Below are 27,046 nucleotides of genomic sequence, written 5' to 3' on the forward strand. Positions count from 1 at the left end.
GGCTTTGTCTCCAAGGCGCATGATTGATAGTGTGGTTTTGGTTAACCAGGGGGCAGAATTTGTATTTATTCTTTTTGTTCTTAGAGGGGCTTGGGAGTCCAGTATTTCTAAGAAAAAGTTGAAGTGAGCAACTGCGTCTTCTAAAGGTAGTGACTTTAGATTGTTCCAATTAATTGCTTTTAGAGAATATATGAAGGTTGATGGGTTAAGTTTTTGTCATTGCGGGTAGAGATGAAATTATGGGTGCGGTAAGAGATGCAAGGGAGATGGCGAGTGAAAGTAGGGAAGTGATCACTAAGAGGGTCAGGAAGAGTACCACTGTCTGAGAAATAGTGGGGATGTGACACTAGAATCCAGTCAAGGATGGTGCCACAGGAGGGGTTTGTTGATGGGTGTGTGTTGTGTTGATTAGCTGGGAAAACTTAAATAGGTTGATATTAAGATTGTTGGTTGAAGACTGGATGGAGGCCCAGTTGATGTTTACATCTCCTAAGATTATGGTTTCATTGCTGATATTGTTAGAGAGCCATGAGAGGATGTTTTTGAGTGTAGAAATATTGTCCCCTGGGGGGATGTAAAGGGATGCTAGACAGATGTGTTTGTGCTTGTTAACTTGTAGGAGAGTGAGGAGTACTTCAGCATTGTTAAATTTTGGAGTAGGTTTATTATAGGGAGTAACTAGCAAGGAAGAAGAATATAGGAGAGCAACTCTACCGCCTTTTTTCTGGGTCCTGTCTTTTCTAATGATTGAATAGCTAGGTGGAGTAATTTCAGAATCTTTTATAGAGGGTTTTAACCGTGTTTCTGAAATATAGTATGTCAGGTTTGTTATACATGAGCCATGCATGGAGGGTAGGGACTTTATTGACAATACTTTGTGGGTTTGGAGAAGTAAAAAATATTGGCCTGTGTGAGGAGGAAGAGGTGGGGGGGCCAGGGTTGGGATGGATGTCGCCAGATAGAAGGCTGGTGATGAGATGAAAGATTGGGTTCGAAAGGTAATTGAGTAGAGTAAGGAAACTATTAGGATCTGTAGTGATGGTCAGAGGGTCTTTGGCTGCTATGGGGATAGGGTTTCTCAGTGAGGGGAAAACTTTGAATGAGAATGTTAGAAGTTGTGTTATTGGGTATAGATGGGGAGAAAGTGTAAGGGTGAGAGGGGAGTTCAGGTGGTAAGTTGTGTGAAAGTTGTGAATGGTAAGAAGTAGGAGGTTGGGTGAGGTAATAAAGATATGATAGTTTAAGAGATAGTAATAGTGAAATAGAGATAGATGGGGGATTTAAAGGCATGACTGAAAAGGTTACTTGGTGTTAAGTGTTTTGGTTGTCTTATATATGTTGTATGTTTAATTCGCAGTGGGTAAAGAAAAGTGTAACAGGGTCGAGTGGAGTAAAGAGTTAGCAAGAATACTGCTAGGGGTGTGAGTTTAGAAATGAAGTGTAGTAGTATAGGTTAGCTGTAGGTGTGGTTACAATTGGATGATAGGCTGATAGGGGGTGTGTCTTGGGAGTTGTGGGTGATTGGTGTAGGGAGGAAGTGGGTGTGGTAACAAGAGGGATATAGCTAGAGGCACTAGGGGTGGGTGGGATTTGGGGGCAGGGTAGGGGAGCGGAGTGAGCCCAAAGGGCGAATGGAGCGGGAAGACACCGGGAGAGGATCGAGAGCCAATCAGTCAGTGGAGCATATGTTTCGGGAGTGAGTAAGTTGTAACAGGGTAAGAAGAGTTCAATATTTAATAGGTAAAGTGGGCAAAAGTATGGGTGAGAGAGTGGGGAGTGCAAGTAAAAGCAGAGAAGGCAAGAAAATATTGGAGAAAAGTAATGAGAATGAGGAGGGGACGCCTTCTAGTAGGCAATGCAGAAATGTACAAGGCCCACTAGGAAGGACTTGGGACTGAATAGGATGGAATAAGGAAGAGCTGGCAAACTCGGATAAAGATGGGAGAGAGAATAGAGAGGGAGAAATAAGAAGGGTTTGGGCTGCTGGCTGTCCTGGCAGGGAGATGGCTTTACAAAACTAACAAGCAGGAGTTAAAAGATGTAGAAGCCCAAGTAGCAACAGATGCACATACTTTCTGTTTCCACTGGGAGACTCTGTTCCAATTTCAAAAATGGGGATTGAGGCAGCAGAGCGGTATATTCCCTACGCAAAAGTGTGGAATAGAGTAGGTAACTTTAGTTGAGAATATGTATTCACCCAGGCAGGGTCCCAAGGGAAAAATACAGGGCAAAAGCTAGAGGTAGAAGGTAGAGAATGAGTAAAAGCTAGAGGTAGAAGGTAGAGAATGAGTAGAGTTAGTCACAAAATAATAGTAACACCTTATTGTTTTAAAAAGTAGTAAGCAGGTAAAAGAAAGAGACATAAGCACAAAACAGCCAGTGAAACAGACAATAATACAATATCCTGGTGATAAAGACTGTTAATATAGGTAAAACACATTTGAACTCAGCAGGCCTACTTTGCTGATGAGTGATCAACTTGCTCTATCAAACAGTAAAAGTCAGATACAACCATATGAAAATAAAGCAAAGTCGCCAGGAGATATTCAAATCAATTCAGGAGACACAAAAACTAATCAGGTTAACAGGGAAAGCTATGTACATCCATGTAAAAGAACAATGTCACCAGGAGATGGTCAAAATCACTTCTGGAGACACAACTACTCAATAGTTCTATAACAGCAGCAGACTATACAAGCAGTATCAAAAACAAATATTCCGACAGTATGCAAGATACATTATAAACCTAGAGCGAGTACTACAGCGACCAGCCAGGTGTTTGTGAAGGTAACAGACACGTGGAGTTGGCGTTTTACACCAGTGCTGGTTAATTGCTAAACATCGTATACACAGGTACAAGCATTTTCAGTGAGTAGCCTCTAACAATCCCACTTGCTAAACATGGGCTACACAGGTACAAAACAGTTTCAATGCTAGACATTAAGTAGTGGTGTATTCCCATCCCTTTGAGGTATAATCTTGTCTACCTTCTGTAATAGGACTGCTTTTTTTTCCTGGAATGACCCTCATTTTGTCTGTCTGATTCTCTGTGCCTGTTTTATACCATACTAAAGAGCTGTACAGCCGCAACCAAAAATAGCTGAATTGCAGGCCTTTGGCCAAAGTATCCTTTTGTAGTGAAAGAATGAGTTTAGTCCCCTCCCCCACACTTTCTGAGGTGACAAGACTGTCTCTGCATTTAGTCTTGCAGTTTCATGTGTCAGCCGCTACCTGGAAAGGAAGGGATTTGACATTCTGTTCCCCAGTACCTGCAGTGGAACTTTTACTAAAAAAAAAAATCTGTAAAAACCTTAATTGTCTAAGGGTAATTCACCACATTTTCTCCAAAAGTTATCTGTTTTAGGAGGGATTAAGAGGGACAAAGCTAAAATCTGAGTTAAAATCAGGGGCATGTTGAGAGTTTTAGAAACTCATTTTCTTTGCTTACTAAGTTTCAAAACAAAATTACTTTCTATTCCTTAACTTCAGCTAACCATTTTTCTGAGGCCCAGTCTTGTAGCATGTTTTTGTTCTGCAGTTGGTGTCTATTCTGTAAACCTGTCTCCTTGATATAGTAAAATTTAAGGGACTGGAAAGTGAATCTATTTCCCAGTCGCTGTAGTTGAAAGATTTTGTTTTTTTGTTTTGTTTTTTTTGGGGGGGGGGGGTATTGTAGGAATTTAAGACATCTGTGTATGTTTTGCTCTTTACTTGGCAGATGGTGAACTGGAAAACCATGCTATCTCGTTAAATGATGTGCACAACTACTGTAGGAATACTTGCTGCTGCTAAAGAGGGTCATTTTTCTCTGCACCCATTAAATATTTCTCTAACCCTTGCAAACTCCCAGTTGAACTAGGAACTCAGCAGTTGAGTGACCAACCTGAACATGGGCAATGCCAATGAGACACAAATGGCTCAGATGCTCAAGTATATATTGTGTACATCTGCATTATCCCTTGTACAGTGGCAAAAACAAAATACGTGTCAGCCTGGAGCTTCAGCCCCCAATCACTTCTGTTTACTTATTTACATTGTTGGGGGAAGTCCCAACTGAGATGACCCCCTTATCTCAGTGGATACCCATGGAGAAAAGCTCCATGGTTACATATACAAAAATGTACAAAACTTCTATTGAAGGAAAGCATTGTAACAGACTGGTTTAAAACCATGAATCAACTGTACTGTGCAGTACAGACAGTGATCCTTTTATACCAAATAACCAGTTTTGGTTGAACTATACAATTCAGATAATTTATCTTCACATCCCAATCTGCAGTTTGGTAAAGTGTCACTAGTTGTATATGCAAGCGTGCACGCATGCGCACAAAGTTTCTCCATTGTACACATTTTTATATGTACACGTGTGTGTGGAGGAAGGGGGTGGATGTATGTGTATATAGATGCAATAGATTTCCTAACTAATGCATTTCACCTGTCTAAGGATTGATTTGGTTAGTGGGTGATGTCTCTTCCCATGAATCTGTGCATCAGATATGAAACACCCTCTGGAAGGATGTCACAAAGCATAAAAGACATTGTATATCACTGCACCTAATTGATGGGGTTGCTACCTGTGTTCCTGCAGCGCAGTCCTGATTTTGGCCTGTCCTGGGGAGCATGAAAGTGTGTTGATAGAAGAAAATGACTTCTCTACATGTCACATACTTTTGATAAGTTATCTTAAGTAAAGGTTAGCATTACATTGCTGTGATGCTGTTTTATGTAAATTGTCAGATGACAACTGCCGTGGAACCCTTGACTGGAATTGCTTTGCTATGAAAGGCATGGATACTTTGGAAGCAGCTGTGAATAGATGCAGATTCTTTGTCTGCAATAGACAGAGGAAAACTGTCTTGCATCTTTTATCCGAGGGACTTCCTACCAGTACCAGAGAAAACTACAGCTTTCTGAGTCTGTGTGATATCCTCTAGATGGGGACCAATTTCTGGAGAGTGAGATTAAAAAAAGAAAGTGGGTGAGCTTTTCCTTACTAAGACAAGGAAACAAAAGCTTTAAAGTGCAAATTGTAGGAAAAGGTGGGAGTTTTTAAAGGTTGCTTTTTTGGGGGGGCTGACCAGATGTTTTTTCTTTTTATACTACCACAGCGTAGTGGATTTTTCCTGACAAAAATGATCCGGTTGCTAATGTGATAGAGGCTGTTTTGGTGGTTAGCCACATCATGACTGGATCTGTAACTATCAGAGGCATATTTGTATATGCATATTCCTATGAGCTGTCATGTTCCTGCCTAGTGACAGTGGGAAGTATTGGACTTGGCATGATTGCCAAAATCTTATGGTGACAGTACAGTTTCACAGCTGATGCCATTAAATGGTCTGTGGTGATTGTAAGGGGGGGGTACCTCATTTGACACCCATTCTCCAAAATAAAGTATTTGCAAATGGGTTTCTTACAAACAGAACAAGCTTTTCTGTTTGCTGTTTGTAGATGGTATTTTTACCTACATAATTAAGAAGTCTGGTTGCTGTTCAGTCTGCTAGCTCTGTATACTTGCCATTTAACCATACTGCACAAAGCTTTATTACAGCAACAGACAACTGTGCTCTGTTACTTTTCTGGAGTTGCACTTAAGTCCCCCCCCAATTGTCTAAATCACCTTTGTGTAGTACAGGTAGGGCGGACAGAATATTCATGCAAGTCCACCCCATGTTTCCAGCACGCTCTGTACAGGCATTTAATTCTTGGTCTGGAAGTAATGGCATTGACATTTTAACTTGTGTCCTTTCAGAGTTCAGCTGATTACCTTGGGTATATAGCTTTTCCATAAAAATCTTTTTTGGACATGGTAGTGCAAAATGCCTTTTTTGCTGGAAACTGGTATCCAGGCAGTGAACCACTGCATGAAAATTGATGCATGGGGAGACTAGACTGTTTCCCTCTCCACGGAATGAAATGAATCTATAACATTCAGCTGCATACTTGTCTGCATAGTATTGGAAAGGTTTTTGTTCACCTTTGCCAGAGAATAAACTTAGAATAACAGCTTTCTTTATGGTATTGCTTGCTTACACAGGCATATTGTGCCCATTTCCTCTTGTATAGGAGTGTATTGAAGCATTATTGTAATGGCTGTTGTGCAACAATACCACAAACTCGCCTATCCTGCATAAGGGATGTTTAAGCTGGAAGAATGAAATAGATGGTTGCTAATTATAAAATTACCTCTCGTATGAGAGCTCGTAGGAAAGTTTCATCTTCAGATGGAAAAGCCAGTATTTCCCACAGAGGAGGAGAGGTGCTGATGCTGTTTGCAGAGGAAAATGAAAAGCGTATTGGCTGAGAAATACAATATGCATATGTCAGTCAGCGAGGAGTTGCAGTTAAAGTGCTTGTGTATGAATAGAGCAGCATTTCTGAAGGTCGTAACTGATGACTAGATGTTTACTTGAATTGCTCCAGCTTTAGACTACAAGAAGTTGCATACCCTTTATTGCAACAAGCCCTTGGTAATATGGGAGGAAATGGAGAATAAAAATGCTTGCTGAGGAAAGGATGAATAACTATAAAAGGATATAAAATGGATCTGCCCTGGACACATTTGTCCACCAGTAGCTCTTTAATAGAGGGAACATGTACAGATAAGATGGTAGGCAATACCAAACTATAATTGTTCAGTAGTGCCCCATCCAGTTCATTAAGTATAATGTGTGTTTGTACATTTTTATAGTAAAATTTATATTTAGAACACCAACATTTACTTCATTGAGGATTAGAAATAATTACTATGGTATTTCAGTTGGAGATGCTTCCTAGTTGATCTGGCATAAAATACTTAAGCTGTCATGTGTGTAACTGATGCCATGTTTAGCATACTAGCAAATTGACCAACTGTGAGATGCTTGTTTGTTACTGCTGTTCCTTCCACCCTGTTAATGCGTTTCAGGACGTTTAAAGCTTTTTATTGAAGACCTGTCAGTCTCCTCAGAACAGCAACAGCAGTGTGGAGCAGCGGAAAGCCTGAACACCCCAGACTAGTTTCAGCCATTAAGATGAAAACTGCTTGCACTTGGGTTATACATTTCTTTTTGCCTTTCTTTGGTCAGAAAATTCCAGCACTTTGACAGCTTGGCAGCTGATTTAATTCATGGTTGGGTTTACACCATTTCAAAGGTAGACAGTAAATGGTGACTAGCTCTGAATTTTTCAGAATCTTTGGACAGTGTGCTTTGTCTCTCAATATTCAAAGACTCCTCTCATCATTCTTGAAAGCACAGTCTCAGATTTTTCTAAATCGGGCAAATACTAAAGGGGGCAGTTTCTTTCCATTTGACAACCATTTGTTTTCACCTTTTTATATTCGGAGTTTTTGTTCAAGCATACTGGGTTCAGCCAAGCCCATGTATCTGGACAGCACTAAGCTTTTTGGGGAGGGTGAACTGCAGTATGCAGTTGTCTAGTGGTAACAGACTTCAAATAGTAACCAAGTTAGAGCTAGATGTGAATTGTATTACATGAAAATGGGTGAGCTGTACAACTGCTAGTTCATTTTTGCCATCTTGGGATAAATGAGATGTTTACAATCTCCAAGGTTTTGTCTTGGGACAGTCTTGAAACCATTCCAGTGTAGGTGAAACTATTCTAGTGTATGTCTTTACCTTCCAAGCCTTCATATCAGTCAGTACTTGGCGTGGAACTTTGCCAGAGTACTCTGTTTACAAAGGGGAAGTAGCCATTCTGTAAGGACTGTCGGGGAAGTAGCCATTCTGTAAGGACTGTCTGGTCTAAAGTGCAAGATTAGAGCGCATCCCCAAGCTATGGTGGATACATGTTTTTGTTTGTCTTTTTGTTTTTTTGTCTTTTTCGCTCCCAGTAATGGAAATGGATTGCTACTAGCTGCACACCATCAGAGGACTGTTTGTTCGTGGTAGATTATAGTAGATACCATGTACAGTCAAATATGGTGCCATTCTGTTGTAGTTTTCCTGTCGTGTTTTTCGGCTTTTAGCTAAACAGGACTTGCCACACGCGCTTTTTTTTTCTGAGACTTCAGTGCTCATACTTCACTTGGTCACTGTTACCTAATGAACATGCCTTTGGAATGTGGTAGCACCCAGTGGGAAAACATATTAACATGGAAGAACATGTTTGTCAGTTTCTATTTGCGTTTGGGGGCAGAAATGTTAATGTTTAGGTTATACCACTTATTGTGGTTTTCTCAATTTCCATTTAATGAAAGGTGTTCGAATCCAGTGTCGACACGGGCCATTGTATTTGGTGCATTTTTTGTTTCGTCTTAGTTTTCGCCTATGCATTTTTGAACTTTCAGTGGAATTTTTCATCTGGCTTTTGCCAATTTTGATGCATTTTCACGGTCGCTCCATGATGCTTATTCACATGGTTTTTGTGGCTGTTTTTCTTTCTGGCCTCATGAAGCCCATAACCTTTCCAGTATTGCAGATTGCTGTTTGCTTTTCAGCTGGGATTTGCCCTTCCCCTTTTGCTAATAGTGTGAACAAGCCTGTGCTAAAGGATTTTTTTACAAGCAGTTTTAGGGAAGACCCAGTTTAACTGGCCATTTGGACTGAAACTTTCCATAATCTTGTCACAGGGCCACAAGCCAGGTACTGCATGGTAGAACATGGTGACCTTGGAGCGGTATGATTTTTGACCATAGTTATTTAATAAGAGGGATAAAGACTAGGCACTAACCAAAGCTTCACCTCAGTCTGGCTCCCCAAGAAGGTCTCAATTTTTCCCCTTTGTCTCTTTTTTTTTTTTATGCATGAATTTGAGCTAATGTGAATCAGCCCAGTGGGGAGAAATACTCACCCATAAACCAACTGGAGGTCCCAACTGCTTTTCTGTCCACATTGAAGTTTCTGGAGCTTTGGCACACTCTCCTCACTCGGCACTGTTCTTTGAACATGTTGCCCCTCCCACCCCAAACATGATGGTTCTCTGGAGTAGTCTCCTGTTGACATCCTTTCCAGTTCTAAGGAACTGTACAGTCAGCAAGAGCCGTGAAATTGTTGGTCCTTGCAAGTGATGGGCTGAGATGGCCCATACACGTTTGTGCTGTCTGACGTGTAGTAGAAGTTTGCCTGAGGGAATGAGAATGTCTGGTATAAATCGTCTGGTATAAATCTTCTGTCATTGATGTCAACCCCCCACTCTCATATCTTATTGTAGTTAATCCTCCTTCAGTGGGTTGAAGAAAGTTTGTGGCTTAATCTTTTTGGCTGTCTCCTGTGGGATGGCTTGTTTTTATAGTCGTGGTTGTATGATCTGTTTCTGTTGCTGGAACAGGCATTGTTTTTGCTTTGTCTTGATTTGGGCAGCTGCTTACATGGATTGTTAACACACACACTTCCTCCCCACTTTGATAGGTTTCAGTTTTTGTTTGTGGGCACATGTGCTTTTAGTACTAACAAGTTTGTGCTTTTAGTACTAACAAGTTTTCTGCTTGTCCCTAGTATAACCAGAGTTGACTTCACTCCACATGTAGCGCTCCTGATCTACAAGTATAAATCCAAGCACCAGTATGGCATGTGGCATCAGTGAATACAAATTATTTGTTTTGTGATATGGACTGGCAGCCATCCTTAATCACACACTTTCAGAAATGACTGGTTTGTATGAAAGTACTATAATCCACTTAAGGTGCAATGTTGAAGCAAAGCCATTCTTTCCTTTGGCATTGTGCACCTAATGAGGTTGGGGGTGTTCTGTAACAGTACATGGAATAGGTAATACTACAAAGAGTTATGATTGGCTCTCAATGATCCTAACAAGTTGTATTAAGCACAGATGCCAAGACTTCGTAACCACGTTGTGTTTGACACATGGATGTAAAGATCACTTACCTAGTCATAACCTTTTTTTTTTTTTAGTCTTAACTGCATACAGTACTTGGCAAGGAGTTCATAATTTAAACTAATCTGTCATTGAGCTGGTACTCTGTCCGCAGCATTCATTGTAAAGGTTATGCAGGCATTATGCGAGGGGGACATAATGAAGGTGTTTGTGAAAATACATCAACGAAACTGGATAACTCTGCAATATAAGTTTTGTGCATGTCCCAAATTATTCACCCTCGCAATGGTTTTGAGCATTCATTCATTCTGCCTATGTCTGCATTCTGTTGTACTTTTTTTGTTGTCGCAGGAAAAGTTGTCTACTAAAGAGATCTTGTGTAAGTACAATACGTTAAACTTTTTTTTTTTTTCACCACTCTTTCATTAGCGCTTTCTCTCGCAGCTCTCATGATGCAGGATCTGAGAAGGATGAAGATAATGCTGCTGCCATTCATGAACAGTTTCTAAGCTATGGCCTAAATAAGGTCTGGCATGATGAACACTATGTCCGGCTGCAGTTTCAACATAGGTTTGTAAATTTGCGTTCTGCTGTAGTTTATGTACCTGTTATTAAACTTGAGATTTCAAAATTCTGTACATTAATGTATCCTTATCTTAAGCTACTTTATTACCTGTAATTCTTGACAGGCTGTGCCAGTGGTTGTCCTGTAGTTCTTTGCATGCAGTGTACCAGTAACTTGCTGAACACCTCACTTTGCTAGGGATCCCTTTGTGTTTGGTAGGTGTAAGATTCAGATCTATTGCCCTGTTGAATACTTCCATTTTGAACCTTTATGTTGACCTGCCAAGTATCCATTTAAAAGTAGGGCTGAATGAAATGGCTGCTCAGTCACAGGCAAAAGCATCAAAGGAGCTCTTACCTCATCTTCTGCCTTGCCTACCTTTTGGCAGTACCCGGTTACATCTCTGGAAATTCCAGGCCAGTAGGAGTTCAGCATAATATGTCTTCATACGTTTTATGCCCATATGACCTGCAAAGGGAATATCATGGACTATGGCTAGAAACGCCAGACTGTAGGCTCTAGGCACTACCAACTGCTGTACCCTCTTATTTCTAGCCCTCCCTCAGGGGTCCACTCTAGACAGTAACCCTTTGTCCCAGTATGCAGATTCCCCCTTCCCTTAAGAATCGGGTGTCTCAGCTACCTGCCTCAGGCATTGCAATGTAGGGTCTGAGAGCTGAGCCTCTCAACTCTTAACACTTTCCAGCTCCCCATCCACAGGACGTTTGGCATCCTGTGACAGTGATGCCTCCCTGTCGGCCTGGGTACTACTACTCACCTCTACCTTTGCAGTCACTGTCCAAGGGAACATCAGACACATATATTCCCCATCTGTTTGCTTACAGAGGTTCCCCAGGAATCCGCAGTTTTTTCACCCTTTGAGTTGCTGTATGGACATAGGGTGAGGGGACCTCTAGATTTAATTTGTGATGAGTGGGGAAGGGGAGTGTGAATCTCGCAAGGAATCTGTCGTATGTCCTTAATCTCAGGACAAGGCTCTGGGAACTCATGGGTTTGGCCCAGGTGAACCTGGCAGAAGACCAACAGAAAAAGGTCTGTATGACAGGAATGCTTGAGCTAAAGTATGCTGTAGGGCAGCAGGTAATTTGTCGGATACAGCAAACTGCAAGCAGCCTGGGAGGGGGATCCTACAAGGTGGTGATGAAGCTAGAACAGCTAGGCAGGGGCACATTGTGCCATGTTAACATGATGAAACCTTACTGTGATAGGGAAGCTGTTGTGCTGAGCTTTTGCAGTGGATTGCAGGAGGAGTCTGAGGGAGATCTGGTGGCAGATCTCCTCGATGAGGCTCTGACACCTCAGTGGAAGGGGTAGCTATGTCCCAACTATCTCCTACCCAGGTTCGAGAAATCCAAGCAGTGTTACAGGAGTTTGGGGACATGTTCACTGGGAAACTAGGGTGCACCCACCTGGTGCAGCACAAGGTGGATACATGACCCCAAAGGCCTATTGGGCAGGTCCATTATAGGGTAACTGAGCGAGTCAAACAAGACTTTTGAGGGAGGAGATATGAGATGTTGGAACCAGGGGTAATTGAAGAGTACAACAGTCCCTGGGCCTCCCCGCTGGTGCCAAAGGAGGATGGCAGTGCCAGGTTCTATATGGACTAAGGAAATTAAATATAAGCTTACCCCATGCCTAGGACAGATGAGGCCCTAGAGTAACTGGGTTGGGCTAAGTGTCTTACAACCATTGCTCTTACCAAGGGTTACTTGTAGATGCCCTTGACTTCCACTGCTGGGAGAGGTCAGCCTTTGACTCCTTTTGGCTTGTACAAGTTCACAAAGATGCCCTTGGGGATGAAAAATGCCCCAGCAACTTTCCAGAGGTTGGTAGATCATATTCGAGCAGGAGTGCCCTTGCTTACCTACATGATATTGCTGTCTACATCCATTCCTGGCAGAGCACCTTCAGCATATCGGGGAGGTGCTGGGCAGACTACAGAGGGAAGGGTTTACCATTAAGCCCAGCAAATGTCAGGTGGATATGGCAGAGGTGTCAAACCGGGGACATAGTGTGGGGAGTGGTAAGATCAGGCCAGAACCTGTGAAAATGAAAGCCATTCAGGCAGGGCTTGCACCCGTTACAAAAAGCAGGTAAGGGCATTCTTGGGGACAGCAGGGCACTAAAGTTGTCCCCAGTTACAGTACCATAGCTGCTTACCTGACTAACAGGCCAGATAAGGTAGTATGGACCACAGCATGTGAGCAGCATTCCAGAAGCTATGGGAGGACCCCCTGTTAGCCAGTCCACATTACAGCAAAGAATTTGTTGTGCAGGTGGATGCTTCGAACCATGGGGTGGGAGCTGAACTTGGCCAGATTTCTTCAGAGGGAGAAGAGCACCTAGTGGTTTCTGTCAAGGCTCCATCCCAGGGAGGAGTGCTATGCAGTTGTAGAAAGTCTAGCCATAGTGTGGGCACTGCAGAAAGTTCAGCCTGATCTGTATGGAAGGAAATTCACTGTAGTGAATGTTGCTAATGCAAGAGAATTCCTAGCCTTTCTTGACAGATGACGTCCATGATTCTCATGATACCACTGGCATGTATTCATATGTCAGACTGTTGGACCCAGCACCTTTTTATTCTTTGGAATCCCTGTTGCTGGTACTGTCATCGGGCAAGAGTTGGTGGTGGAATTGGCTGAGTATATACAGTATTTCCTTTCTCACCTCCAGTGCCAGTGTAAGCTGCCAGATACTCATCTTAACTTCACTCTGGGAGCTGTTAATGGTGGTGTGCATGCAAGCCACTTGGGGCTCAAGGACCCACTGGAGCACCTGAGTTGGTGGTTCATATCTTGGTAGTCCACCTCCTGTGGACACCAGGTCCTCTTCTGGTGGTTACACACCAAATTGTGGTACCTCAGCAAACAAGGTGCATGGCCATACTCTGCCTGTTGGCAGTGACCTGGGAGCTGGCATTACAGCATTCCGACTCTTCGAACATCATGCAGCCCATCAGACCAATCGTGGCAGACTGCAGGAGTGGCAACTCAAGGACGTGGTGCTTCAGGATCTAGCCAGATGTGGGGAACGCCCTAAATTTTTTTTTTTTTTTTTGCTGCCTCTCAAAATGGACAGTTGGTGAAATTCTGTTCCAGAACATCCCTGGAGGACTAACTTCTCTTGGGAATGTTCCTGTATGCATTTCCACCCTTTCCACTGATTTAGTGTACATCTGAAGGTTCAGAAGTGCCAAAGATCATTCTGATAAGCCACTTGACCTGAAAAAGTATTGGTTCTCCTTTTAATGACATTGGGCAAAGGCAGTTACTACAGACTTCCTCACTCCTAAGTCTGTTCATACAGTCTTAAGGACAACTGATACAGCCCAGTTTGGACAAACTTCAACTGATGGCCTGGATGATCTCTACTCCATTTAGGCACCCGTTTCGTGATGTGCAGCAGGGGTTGGTTCAGAAAAACCTGCTATTAGGAAAATGTTTTATAAATGGAAAAGCATTTCTAAGTGGTCTCTAACAGATGGGGTTAATATACCCACAAGTCTTGAAATTTGTGTGAGTTACAAGTTGTGTCTAAGATGTATTCAGCAACCATGTCTACTTGTCTGCCTATAAGTCTCTTTTTTTTTGGAAATGCAAAATTTTGCATTTGAGACCCCTTTGCAAGCAAATGCTTCCTTTGTGGTATTTTAACTGTGCTCTTGAAAAATTAACCTTGCACTGACTGTTCAAAACATGGCAAGCTGATCTTCCAGATCTTAACGTGGAAGACTTGTTTTGTTGATTGCTTTGACATCTGCAAGATGAGTTTCTGGGGTCTGGCTATAAAACCTTTGATCTGCTAAATCTATAGAAAACATTGTTGTGGAATATTACCAAAACCTAATAGCCATAGTTGGCAGATGCAGTCCCCATCTTGGTTGCGTTTGCAGTGTTGATGATGATTTCCATACAATATTTAGCAGTTAAAAGGTTTTTCAATAGCTGAACATGGACCAGAATTTCTGAGCTTCAAATTGTCATGGTGGGGCAACCTTTCCTCATTCTCCACAGGGATAGGATTGTGTTGCACATTTACTCCTTTCATGCTGAAAATTGTCTCCATTTGCTTTCAGTCTGTTAATCTCCCAGTATTCTTTACTAAAACCAATAATTGGGGGGGTAAATATTTCATACCTTGGATGTGCTTCAACAGATAAGATACTACCTTGACAAAACTAAAGCCTTTATGGCCAAGGCTTTTTTTCCTTGAAGGCAAAGGAAGGTCAGTGTCTCCCCCAAGTCAACCATTGCCTATTGGTGGTCCTCTGGTATGTTACACTGAGTAATCAGACACAAACAATACCAAAAATCCAAAAACTACCACTGGAACCACAACACTTCTATACAAACACAGATTTATTGAAGTGCTTTTCGTCTCCACAATAGTAGACTTCCTCAGACAAATGAGTTTCCTTCATTTAAATAAGTCAGCTGGCTCTCAAAACATTAAGCCTATCAACATACTTTCACGTGACATTACTGAATACAATTCTGTACACAGAATTAAAGAAAAGTCTGCTGTCATCAAATTTCACTTATAAATTTGATACAAGTTAAGTTATAAAAGTGTGTATGCATAACAAAACTGTAAACTGTTTGGGGAACTATCTTGAAATGCATTTAAATTAAATTTAAATGTTCTACATTAAGCTTTTCAGCTTCAAAATACACAATTGAAGTTAATTCATTTAAACTTGGAGGGGTGTAAGAATTCAGTCGGAATTGCTAGAGAAGCTCCTGTTTCTCTAACAATAAATGTTGGGGGCCTCCTTTTTTTTACTGGCAGGAACTTGACCCATCACTTTGAAAAAGTGATGTGTGGGGTTCTCAGTGCAATGCCTAGCTAATGCATTTGTTGAAGTCTTTTTCCGAATGTGTTAAGTGTGCTCATATGTTCTTTCCTTTAATCTCCTGTCGGTCTTTCCCACATAAAAAGCTGGGCAGACCTGACAGGCTGGTACCTTTTCTGCAAAATGACTAGGTCCATTTCTAAAATGCTTTTTAGATTCCTACCTTTTCTGTAAACAAGTTGTGGACCATTCCCTAATTTCTCGGACTTCTTGTTCTGCCACAAAGATTCCAACTTCTCCTTAAAATACCTTAAATTTCCTTAGCCTCTAGACAAAATGGGATAATGAAACTAATACATGGTTTCTCAGTGATGACTCTACTTTCTGACTGGTAACTCAGTGCTAAATTGTTAGATGGTGTCTCATCATTAACCCCTTCTACTTGGGTGTACATTATGGGCAAACGGAATTGGTTTATAGAACCCTGATCTTAGTTTTTCACTGTTGCAGTCATTACATTTAGGGTATTATGCTGGCAGGTTGCCCTTAGTCGGCCTGAATTCCAAAGTCTTGGGTCCTGCGTCAGTTGCTGTTTCCTCTTCCATGATGTCATGTCATCAGGGGTATCAAACATGCAGCCAATGCCATTTTCTTTAGTCTTTCTTGCCACGCTGTGCCCGAAGCAGAAGCGTTTCGCAAGTGCCGGTTGGCAGACTACTGAAATATTGAGTTTCAGAACAGAACCAAAGTCCTCACTAAAGCAAGTACCCCTTTCAGGAAACTTTTTTTTCCTTGCCTTTTACCGATGTCAGAAAATTAATAATTGCATTACTTGTGGGAAGCAAAATACTTCATAAGGATTTCCATTTATACTGTTTTCCTTGCCTAGGCCCTGATCACAACGTGCCTGGCTGTCTGTTTTATGCTAGATTTAACCAACGCACTAAGTGTCTGCATATGAAACAGATTTAACTACCCAGAAATGTCATCTGATAGCAATTGGACTACCGGAGTACAGACTGCCTTTGTCCTTGTGTTTATCTAAAACTTCTAAGCCAGTCGCTGGTTTGCTGGTACTCGGGTGCTTTCGCAGCCCCTGATACCTGCTACCTTAGAGTTGCAGGCCTCTACAGACACCCATGTGGAGTCCAGCATGCCGCAAGATACTGAAGGTATTGGACCGAATGCATCTCCCTCTGATGGGTCCGGAGCTGCTGAGCAGACACCTGCTTCTGAGGGTGTATTCAGACAACATTTGTATATCAAGCAGACTATAGCTGCAAAAACAGACAAAAGCAACTTCTAAAACTAAAAACTGACTCGAGCCATGTGCACAGGCCTCTATGCCTAAAAACAATTATCAAAATGGCTGAAAACCTCATTACCTTGATCAGGGTTACCCATCTCCCTCCAGATAAGAGGCCTAGGCAAGACTGTTATGAATCTTCAGATCCGGTTTCTATTTTTTCTGATTTCTCTTCTGATCAGGAATTATCTACACCTCCTTAAGAGGATTCTGATGCTGAGAAGTCCATTCTATCTGCATCTCCTCCTGAGGATTATTAATTTGGAGAAACCTTGCATACTTTGAGGGAGCATTTTCACTGGGAGTGTTAAGACCTCTCAGAATCAAGAGGTTCAGGGATTTCCTTCTCCCTCTGCACAGGCCTTTGGCCATTATTTTAGACATCGTGGATGTGTTTTCAGAGTCAAGCTTGACCCCTGACTCCTTACCTCCAGCTCCCAGTAAGCCTGACAGATATTACAGCGTCCCTGACTCTCAAATTTTTATTTAGAAACCCTGCTGATGATCCTGAAGCTATTTGACAGGGTCCAAAGGGAGTTAAGGTCTCAACAGCAAAAAATCCTACCCCCCCCCCCGACAGATTAAAGGGCACTGGACAGATGGGGGGGGGGTGTTCAACATCTGCAGCCTTGGCAATCGGGGCTTTAAACTGTCCATTTCATATGCTTAAAGTACCAACAACATGTAATGGGATTGCTGAAACAGAAAATTTATTTCAGAATGTGGAGAAAATAAAGAATTGCAGGAATTATTGCATGCAACTGACAAGTTGGAAGGCATATTTTACAATGTGGTTTTGATTCCTTGGAGGCCTGCAGGGCCACAGTTACAGGATCTGTGATTAGGAGGCATGCCTGGTTAAAGGAACAAAATTTGCCTCCTCATGAATTGCTAGATGCACCTTTACAGCATAATTCCCTGTTTGGTATTGAGGAAGAGGTTTTAAAGAAAATGGAAGACAAAGTTAAGTCTATGCAAACTGTTAGACTTACAAGTGCAGCCACCAAGATTCAGTAGACACTGGCCTACAAACAATTGGTCCTTTCTTGTGTCAGAGCTCAAAGGGGTAAACCTAGACGCCCTAAGGGTTCCAGATAACAGGCGCAAGATTCATACAGGTCAAAGCAATGGAGTGCTTCCACCTTCAAATCTGGAGGAGAGAGAGCGCAAACCTACAGAAAGCAATCACAATTACTTCCCTCCGCCTACACCAAGCACTTGTCTTTTGGCATCACCTATAAGGGGAAATTAGCACTTTTTGCTCAAGTGGCAGTTAACCCAGGACAAGTGGGTTCTAAACATCGTATCACAGGTATACAGATTTCCACACTCTGCCAGTGGCATATGGTTGGCCAGATCTGCCAAAAAATCAATGGGCAGAGGCACAATCAGGTAACGTCCCTCATGGGTATGAGGGCCATTCAGACAGTAGCAGAACAGGAAAGGACAGGGTTTTTACTAGACTGTTCTTGGTACCCAGAAAAGACCAGGCCTGACTACTAATACTGGATTTATTGATTTTTGAGCACACCTGAACATTACAAAATGCTGACTTTGTAGCAGCTTCTGCCCATGCTAGGCAAGAATGCTTGGCTGGTGACTTTAGACCCAAGAGGCATACCTGCATGTCCCAGTAAGACAATCGTGCAGAAGATACCTCACATTCAAGGCTGGCTTAATGCATTACCAATTCTCTGCACTGCCTTTTGGTTTTCTGCGCCCAGGGTCTTTACAAAGTGCCTGGCACCAGTAGTTGCATTTTTCAAAGTATATAGATATATCCTTACTTGGACGACTGTCTCATTCAAGCAGCGAACAAGGACCCACTTAGACACCTGGCGTTTGTGAAAAGGCTTCTAAAATGCTTAGGGTACACAAACGAAAAAAAATCACAGCTGGTACCCTCAAGATAACATTCCTCAGTGCAAGCTTAAATACAACTGCCCAGATGGCTTACCTCATGCCAAACAAGCAAAGGCAACTGACTTCTTACTTCAAACTGGCAACAAAATCCCAGTCTTCTGCAAGACAAATTCTGCAGTTTCTGGGCTTCATGGCATCTTGCATTCTACAATTCCATATGCAAGACTGCATATGAGGAAATTTCAATGGTACCTAAAAAGTTTATGGTGTTAACAACATTCTCAGTCTGGAAACGATTATTCCTCATATTCCCTGCCTGCAACAGGAATTTCTATGGTGGGCAAAGGCATGTCACCAAAACATGGGACGGCGATTCACTCTACCCCCTGCCAGCCAAACCTTAACAGACTCATCAGATTATGCCTGGGTGGGCCCACATGGCAGGAAGATGCATTTGTTTGTGTCCATATGCAGTGAATGCATCTACATATCAACCAGAAATATGATAGCTGTTCAGAATGCCTTAACAGCCTTCAAGGGCTTCATCCAGGACAACTACTGATAGACGGACAACACCACAGTCGTGGTATATAAACAAGCAAGGGGGCACGCACTCTTACCCTCTTTGCAGATTAACAATGGCACTGTGGGACACAGCTTTGACCTATCAAATACATCTTCAAGCTCAATTCCTGCCAGGAAAACAGAACACTCTGGCAGACTAAGCAGAAACCTTATGGACCCTCACGAGTGGAAACTAAATCCACAAGTCTTCAGCATGATTACAGAGAAATGGGGGAGCCCAGACCTAGATCTGTTTAACTCCCCTCAATTATCAAGTCCTCGTGCAGAATCTTTTCAATTATCACAGACGAGCATGGAAAGTGGACGCCCTATCCTTCAGTTGGAAAAACCTATCCATTTACACCTTTCTCCCCCAAGGTCCTCAGTCAGACGAGAAGCCAGATTGCCCCGGACTGGCCCTGCCAATACTGGTACACAATCCTAAGGAACTTGTCTCTGTACCCAGCTTGCACCTTTCCTCAGACCACAGCTACTGTCCCAGCAAAACAGTCGGATGCTGCACAATCCACTACAGACTCTGAACCTGGCAGCATGGCTGATCATGTAGTCATACAAATGCCTCTCAGTAAAGCTGTGATGGATGTCATTTTGTAAGCCAGAAGGCCTAGTAATAAAAATGTTATGCTGACAAATGGAAGAGATTCTGTGCTTGGAATAGAGCACCGCGAACTGATACAGCAGAACCAAATATTCCAGTACTTAACTGAGATGCTTGACAAAGGCCTATCTTTCTCGTCAATTAAAATACATGCCTCTGCCATTTAGGCTCATTACAATACAGAGCCACCAATCTTCTCATTCTTTTACTAAAGCTTTATTTTAGAGGGGCCAAAAATTTAAGGCCTCCTAGATCATCACCATTGCCTGCATGGGGACCCCTTTTATGTGTTGGAAAATGTCACCCTGCCTCCATTTGAACCAGCTGCTACTGCAGATATAAAGTTCTTATGGAAAACAGCTCGGCTACTAGCAATTACTTCAAGGAGAGTTTCAGAGCTACAGGCCCTCATGGCTGTAGAGCCTGTTGTCATATTTTACCCAGACAGGTGTCTGAGGCCAAATCCTACTTTTATGCCTGAGGTGGTTTCCAGTGTGGCTCTTAACCAAACAATTCACCTGCCAACCTTTTATCCATCAGTTGTCAGAAACCTTGCATCTTCTTGGTACTAGTTCATTTAGACCTTAATGTATTGTAATGTTTACTCATAAATTCCATTAATTCAAAGCAGTGTAAGTAAATCTATTAAGTCAAAGAAGGGTGTACCTGCTTCCAACCCCGGCAGATATTGCTATACATTATGGTAAATATTTGGCACAAGCATAGGTGATAGAACCCCTCGCATTTACCTATGCCCTCATTGGTGGGTTAAGTTGGTCTCTGTACTTTAGGTAAACCAAATAAGTCAGGGTTTTTGGACTTAAGCTGGTCAAATAAAGGTCTCTGTCACTTAAGCTTTCAACGAACAAATCACTGAAAAAGTTATGAATCCTGTGGTATGCTTGATTTACCATAAGTATTACTGTCCAACAGTCTGCGTCCTTTGTATACGTGTCGTGGTTCCAGTGGTCTTTTTTGGATTTTTGGTATGGTGTCTTGGATTACTTGGTTTGTTTGCATATGGCTACTGGCAGCTCTAGCAACACTTTAGAATCTGGTTTGATTCTATATAACCAGAGGGGGTCTCAGTATTGGAAATCTAACATATGGTAGCAGTTTTTGATGTCATAGGGCTTCCTGATGTCACTTCCTGGTTAACAACCAGCCTTGCATTGCAATTTACAGAACGTAAAGGAGCCATTGTCAGAAGGAAATGGACCACCTTTTTCTTTACTAAAAGATTTGGACCAAAAATCTTTGAAAGCGAAGAAGTTACAACTAGAAATTCGATACTTTGAAAAAATGTAAAAAGGAAGGGATTGTACCGAAGGGACTTGGATCCTGGCAATATCTGTCAGGGTTGGAAGCAGGTACACCCTTTGACTTAATAGATTTATTTAACAAACACTGCTTGGAATTAATGAGTAAACATTACAAGTTTACCATTGATTTAACCAATGATAACTTAAACCTGGAAATTAGAGCACACGGTGACTTTTTAAGGTACCAATTTGAGTTTACCTCCCAACAGCTAAACATGCTGAAATTAAAGTGAAGAAACAACATGCTGAAATTAAAGTGAAGAAACTTGAAATTCACTGGTTTACCAGGAACCTCAGCTTGTAGGCAGGATAGAGGGGTTATTTGTCTGATGCATCTTCGTTACAAACAGATGTTCAACAAAGGGTTAACTGGGTACAAGGGTCAGAAGAGGTCAATTATTCACCCCACAGTCAGGGGAACAATGAGAACAGGGTACAAGAACTTTTCACAGGAACAAACTTTATCCAACAACGGCCAGAACCACAGACCCAAATGCAACACTAGGGGAAGGGGGCCAGGAAGGAAGAGAACAAATTAATCCGGTAACTGCTAAACCTACTGTTTTTACTCTGCAAGTGGAGATTTTACAATTTTTCAAACTTTGATCTGGACCTTGAACTATGTGAAATCTTTAGTAGGGGCTTGAATTTTGTACCTGACCATCACTTCAGATTACCGGATACTTTAAGTGATCTTAAACTATACACAAGTTGAACTTTTACTTTTTGGCAAGAGCGTTCAAATGAATAACAAATCAAGGGTATCTAGTACATTTAACCCACCAATGCACCCTTTATTAACTTAAAACATCTGTGCGAGGTTGATTTGAGGCACCTACAGAGAAACAGAAAAGTGAAGTCTAAACTTTGAAAAGGGAGTTGAAACCTTAAATTCAATTAAAGATTTGCCTGTACGTGTACTTGAACCAGACAAAGGAGGGGTGGGCTGGTTGTCATGGATACTGATGACTAAGTCAAGGATGCAAACTGTGGACAGTAATACCTATGGAAAATCAAGCATTAATGAAATGAATGGAGTCTACAAAAGGATTCATAACTTTTTCAATGATTTGTTCATTTAAAGCTTGATTGACATAAGCTGGTCAAATTTAATGGTCTGAGTCCAAAACCTGACTTTATTTGGTTTACCTAAAGTATATAAAGACCAACTTAACTCACCAATGAGGGCACTGGTAAATGAGGGTGCTGGTAAATGCTAGGGGTTCTATCACCTGTGCTTGTGCCAAATATGTGGATTCTATTTTGAAGTAGTATGATCAAAGAAAAGCAAGTTTGAAAGACTCTTGGTCCTTTTTGACAGCTGTAAATGAACTCTAGTACCAAGAAGATGTAAGGTTCCTGACGGTTGATGTTATGGAAGGGATAGAATGCCTAGTGGAAAAATTGCTATTCCATAGTGCAAGCAACACACAAGTTAGGTTATTTCAGGAAATTATATCCTCTTTAATAACTTTAATGTTTGAAATAGTTGGTTCCAAATGCGGGGGGAGCTAAACTACCTTGATGTAGAGTTAAAGAAAAACCGAGTAAAGGTTTGTGGCCAGAATCGTAAACCTGTGTACTCCAATACCATGTTACATTTTTCGAGTTGCCATCAGTTTCACCAGAAAAGATCGGTGCTGAAAGACCAGTTTGGGCAGCATGGATGGTTAGAGGACTGTGCTTTTCTAGATGAATGTGAAACACTAAAATGTTTGAATCTGGGTTACCCACAGTTTAGTCCTTTCTTTTTGATGAAGTGCAGTATAAAACAGGGTTTTATAAACCAGTTCTAATGTCTGCCCACTCTGTACACCCAGTAGAGGTTAATGATGATCCCAGCTAACAATTTAGCACAGTTACCAGTCAAAGTAGAGTGATCATTGAGAAACCATGTATTAGTTTTATTACCCCATTTTGTCGAGGCTAAGTAAATTGAAGGTATTTTAAGAAGGAATTGGAATCTGTGTCAAGAAGTCTGAGAAATTAGGGAATGGTCCAACTTGTTTACAGAAAAGGTAAGAATCTAAACATTTTAGAAATGGACCCAGTCATTTTGTAGAATAGAAGGTACCTATAAATGTGAAGTTGCAATTGCAAATACATAACTGGAAGTAAATTGGAGATGGGTACCAGTAGATCCGAAGTAAAAGTTAGATATAGCAATTCTAGATCTGTGGTTTGCCTAGCAGCCTGTTGGGTCTGCCCAGTTTTATGTGGGAAAGACAGGAGATTTAAGGGAAAATATACGAGCACACTTACCACATTCGGAAAAAGACTTCAACAAATGCATTAGCTAGGCATTGCACAGAGAACCCAACACATCACTTTTCAAAAGTGATGGGTCAAGTTCCTGCCAGTGAAAAGGATGGGTCAAGTTCCTGCCAGTGAAAAGGAGGGCCCTAACATTTATTGTTAGAGAAGCAGGAGCTTCTCTGGCAACTCCGACTGAATTCTTACACCCCTCCAGGTTTAAATGAATTAACTTCAGTTGTGTGCGTATTGAAGCTGAAAAGCTTAATACGTTAGAACATTTAAATTTAATTACATTTTAACATTGTTCCCCAAACAACAATTTATGTAGTTTAGTTATACATGCACACTTTTTATATATATATCAAATTTATAAGTGAAATTTATTTTAAAAAGATGAGTTTTTGTGTATAGATATAGATTTGTACATTTGTATTCAGTGATGTCCTGTGAAAGTATGTTAGGCTTAATGTTTTTAATTAGAGCCAGCTGACTTGTATTTAAATGAAGGAAACTTATTTGTCTGTGGAAGTCTACTATTGTGGAGACTAAAAGCACTTCACTAAATCTGTGTCATGGTTCCAGTGGTCATTTTGGATGTTTTACACTATTGCAAGGTGAAAGGACATTCCAATAGGGCCTTTCCTCTTCAGTGGCATATTAGAAAGCTGTGGACTGAAGTATTCTTAGAGGCAGCAACTTGGTCCTCTGTACTTGCCTTTGAGGCATTACAAGATGAATGCCTTTTCTAAATCCTCGCGAAGACCGCTCTGTTTTTTCTTTTAGGGACTCCTGACCCCCTTGTCCTTCCTCTCGGATTGGGTAAGCTTGAGAATCTACTTTAACATAGTTACAGAAGTCCTGTTTACTTGCAATGATAGTTGAGCACACTGCCTTACCTTCCCATTTCCCTTTTGTTGGATGCACATGGTTTCCTGGAGTTTTTCTTCAGCAGCCATGTGTGCGCTGTTTGGAACAATAGGCATTCGCAAAGTTGATTTTATCTGCTGGTCCTTCTGGACCCCAGAAAAATGAACGGTCCTGTTTATGGTTCTGAAGGGTAGTCCTTGCACTACCAGGTGTCTGGTCCTTCACACCTGTGGACAAGGAGGAGCTGACTAACACTGGAGTCCAGTTTGCCTGCTGTAAGACTGTACTGAAAAATGGACCCAGTGCCAGCTAAGATATTAAACTAGTTGTAAGACCTAACAAATACAAATTTCAGTGCACAGTTCACATGCATCAACAAATTATTGGTCATTAAAAGGAAGTGGAGTAATTATAGGTTGGAATCCAACAACAGGTAGAAGGCAGATTAACGAAAACCACAAGACCAGTAATACCAAAACAGATTTATTTTGCTCTCTCTAGCGCCTCGGCAATTAAATCACACTCTTCCAGTAGCACTCTGTATTCAATCCATTTGGTAACAGTGCCATATTTTAAAATAAAAACAGTTTCTTTACTTGACAGTAACTGTTCAGCCATATGGCCATCTAATTCAGTACCAGCTACTTGTTGTAAAATAGTCGCTTGCAAGCTGTCACTTATTCCATTATGATGTACACGGAAATGTAGTGCTAATGGGCTCTCTACCTTTTTATTTCTTATGTCCCTTAAATGTTCAGGTAATCTGACTTTGAACATCCTTTTTGTTTGACCAATATAAAACTTATTACACCCACATTTAGTTGCATAAATTACCTTCTGTGTCCTACAATTGTATATTCCATCAGGAGTAAACCTAACATTATTAATACATAGTAAATACTCTATGTATATTTGTACAGATACTACAGTTTCCACATGGAAACGCACCCAAATCAGAAATAATTTGATAGTATATTTTACATTCTGGTTTAAAATTTTTTGTATGTACTACCATGTGTCTAATACTCCTACCTCTTTTATATGAAAAAATTAATTTTTTAACCATTAAGTTAATTCCTCAATTTTTTAAAAATGCCCAGAAATGCAATATGCATTTTTTAATATGACTACTAAAAATATAAGTAGACACTAAAATATTCTTATCAAAATTATTAATTCTATTTTCAGTATAACATTTACCCTTATTTTTATAACCAATATAACCCATATTCTGTAAATTATATCTTAATTCTATTTTCTGAATATCAGTTTCAAGCAATCTAGCATCATACTCTCTTCTCAAAAACATCTTTTAATTGAATTTCCCGTAGGAATACATTATCATTACATAAACGTGAAATCCTTAATTCACCATATGGTAAGGATCGAATAGTTTGGGTAGGATGACAACTAGTGGCCTTCAAAAAATCATGGGGCATACCAAACTTTCTGTGTATACTAGTAACTATTGGATGGCCACTTTGACCTATTAACCTAATATCCAGAAAATTAACTATGTCCGCATTGTAGTCCTTCAAAAGAAATATTAAATCTATTTTGCTGAATTTCCCTTACAAATTTATTTATGTTGTTGAAACCATCTTCACACAGAAAAATCAAATCATCTATGTATCTATAGTACATTTTAACATTTATGTACAAATTCATTCTTATGGATACATTCTTGTTCAACCAAGCCCATAAATACATTCGCATACATCGGTGCAAATGGAGCACCCATTGCTGTCCTCTGTATTTGATGAAAAATCATGTTATCAAAACAAAGTTATTTTCTAGGCAAAATTGAACTAAATCAAGAACATAATGTGTGAAAGGATGGGTCCCCCATACTTTTATGTATTGCTTCTAAACCAAATTTGTGTTGGATACTAGTATAAAGACTCCACATCTAATGTAATCCAATACATATTTTTATTCCATGTGATACTTTATTTTATTCAAAAAATCAAAAGAATCTCTTTTATATGATGGTAGACAAACAACTTAAGTAATACCTGATGTAATATTACTCCCAAGTTGTGTAGAAAGTGTTTTCTGGCTGAAACAATTGGTCTACCCGGAGGTTTACTGAAATTTTTATGAATTTTAGGTAGGCAGTAAAAGTATGCAGGACCTACATCAACTAATATTTATTTCTTTTTTACATCAAATTCAGTCCAATAACCCAACCGCAAGCCCTTAGAAATTAAGTTATTAACATTCCTTGGCTTGTTCTATTGCATCCTTTTGAACTATACAGTATACAGATTCATCGTTTTAATAAGTCTAAACACATCTTTAAATACTGTGTGATGCATTATCACTATTTTGTTGCCCTTATCAGAGGGCTTAACAACACTGTTTCGAGAATTGTAGTAGCTCCACCCATTCTTGTTTAGACAGATTATATTGAATATTATTATTCTAAATTTCTTAAATACTCAATTTCAAAATCCACCATGGCATGAAATTTTTTTATTCCCTCATGAAAAAATGGAGGCATAAAATTACTAGATGTATCGATGGGACAATAAGCATTTAGATCACTAATACAAGAAACAAAAGAATCACAAGACTATGGAGTCACTTTCAAAGTCTATACTTTCAGTATTAACATGCCCAATACCGTCGCTAAGTTTTTCATTGCGTACATTATTAAAATAGTACCATAAATGCAACTTCCTTACAAATCTAATTCTACTTTACATTCATGTACTTTGGGCAATACTGTCGGCACAAATTTCAAACCACAATTCAGTATAGACAAAATGTTGTCAGATACCAGACAACCAGATAAGTTAACCACAGTGTTAGTAAGACAAATATTAGTACCATTTTGTTCTTTTATTGTCTCTCCATTGACGTTGTGGTCCTCCCCTCTGATATTCCTGCTCTCCGTAACCTCTTTTTCGTTGTTGACCATATTCCCCGACTGTACGAAACCGGTCAGGAAAGCGTTCATGAAAAAAATCTTGGTTGGCAGGCGAGGGTAAATCAGGAAAGTCACGTAACTCAAATACAGGGTTGTCTATCTGGCGTCTGGTTAGACACAGCACTGGTAGTACTGACCCGTCTGTTATCGTCTCTGTTT

At 40.8% G+C, this 27,046-nt stretch overlaps 1 protein-coding gene across 1 annotated transcript in view; it reads left to right on the forward strand.

Moving 5' to 3' along the window:
• TFRC (transferrin receptor) overlaps window positions 1-27,046 on the forward strand; it is a 661,121-nt gene that overhangs the window by 25,819 nt on the left and 608,256 nt on the right. The window contains exon 5 of the mRNA XM_044070291.1: window positions 10,207-10,347. Within this exon, the coding sequence (XP_043926226.1) occupies window positions 10,207-10,347 (141 nt within the window). The remainder of the gene's footprint in view (window positions 1-10,206; window positions 10,348-27,046) is intronic.

This window comes from Protopterus annectens, chromosome 4.part1 (assembly GCF_019279795.1).
Source record: "Protopterus annectens isolate FY-2018-M chromosome 4.part1, PAN1.0, whole genome shotgun sequence".
Classification (NCBI taxonomy): Eukaryota; Metazoa; Chordata; order Ceratodontiformes; family Protopteridae; genus Protopterus; species Protopterus annectens.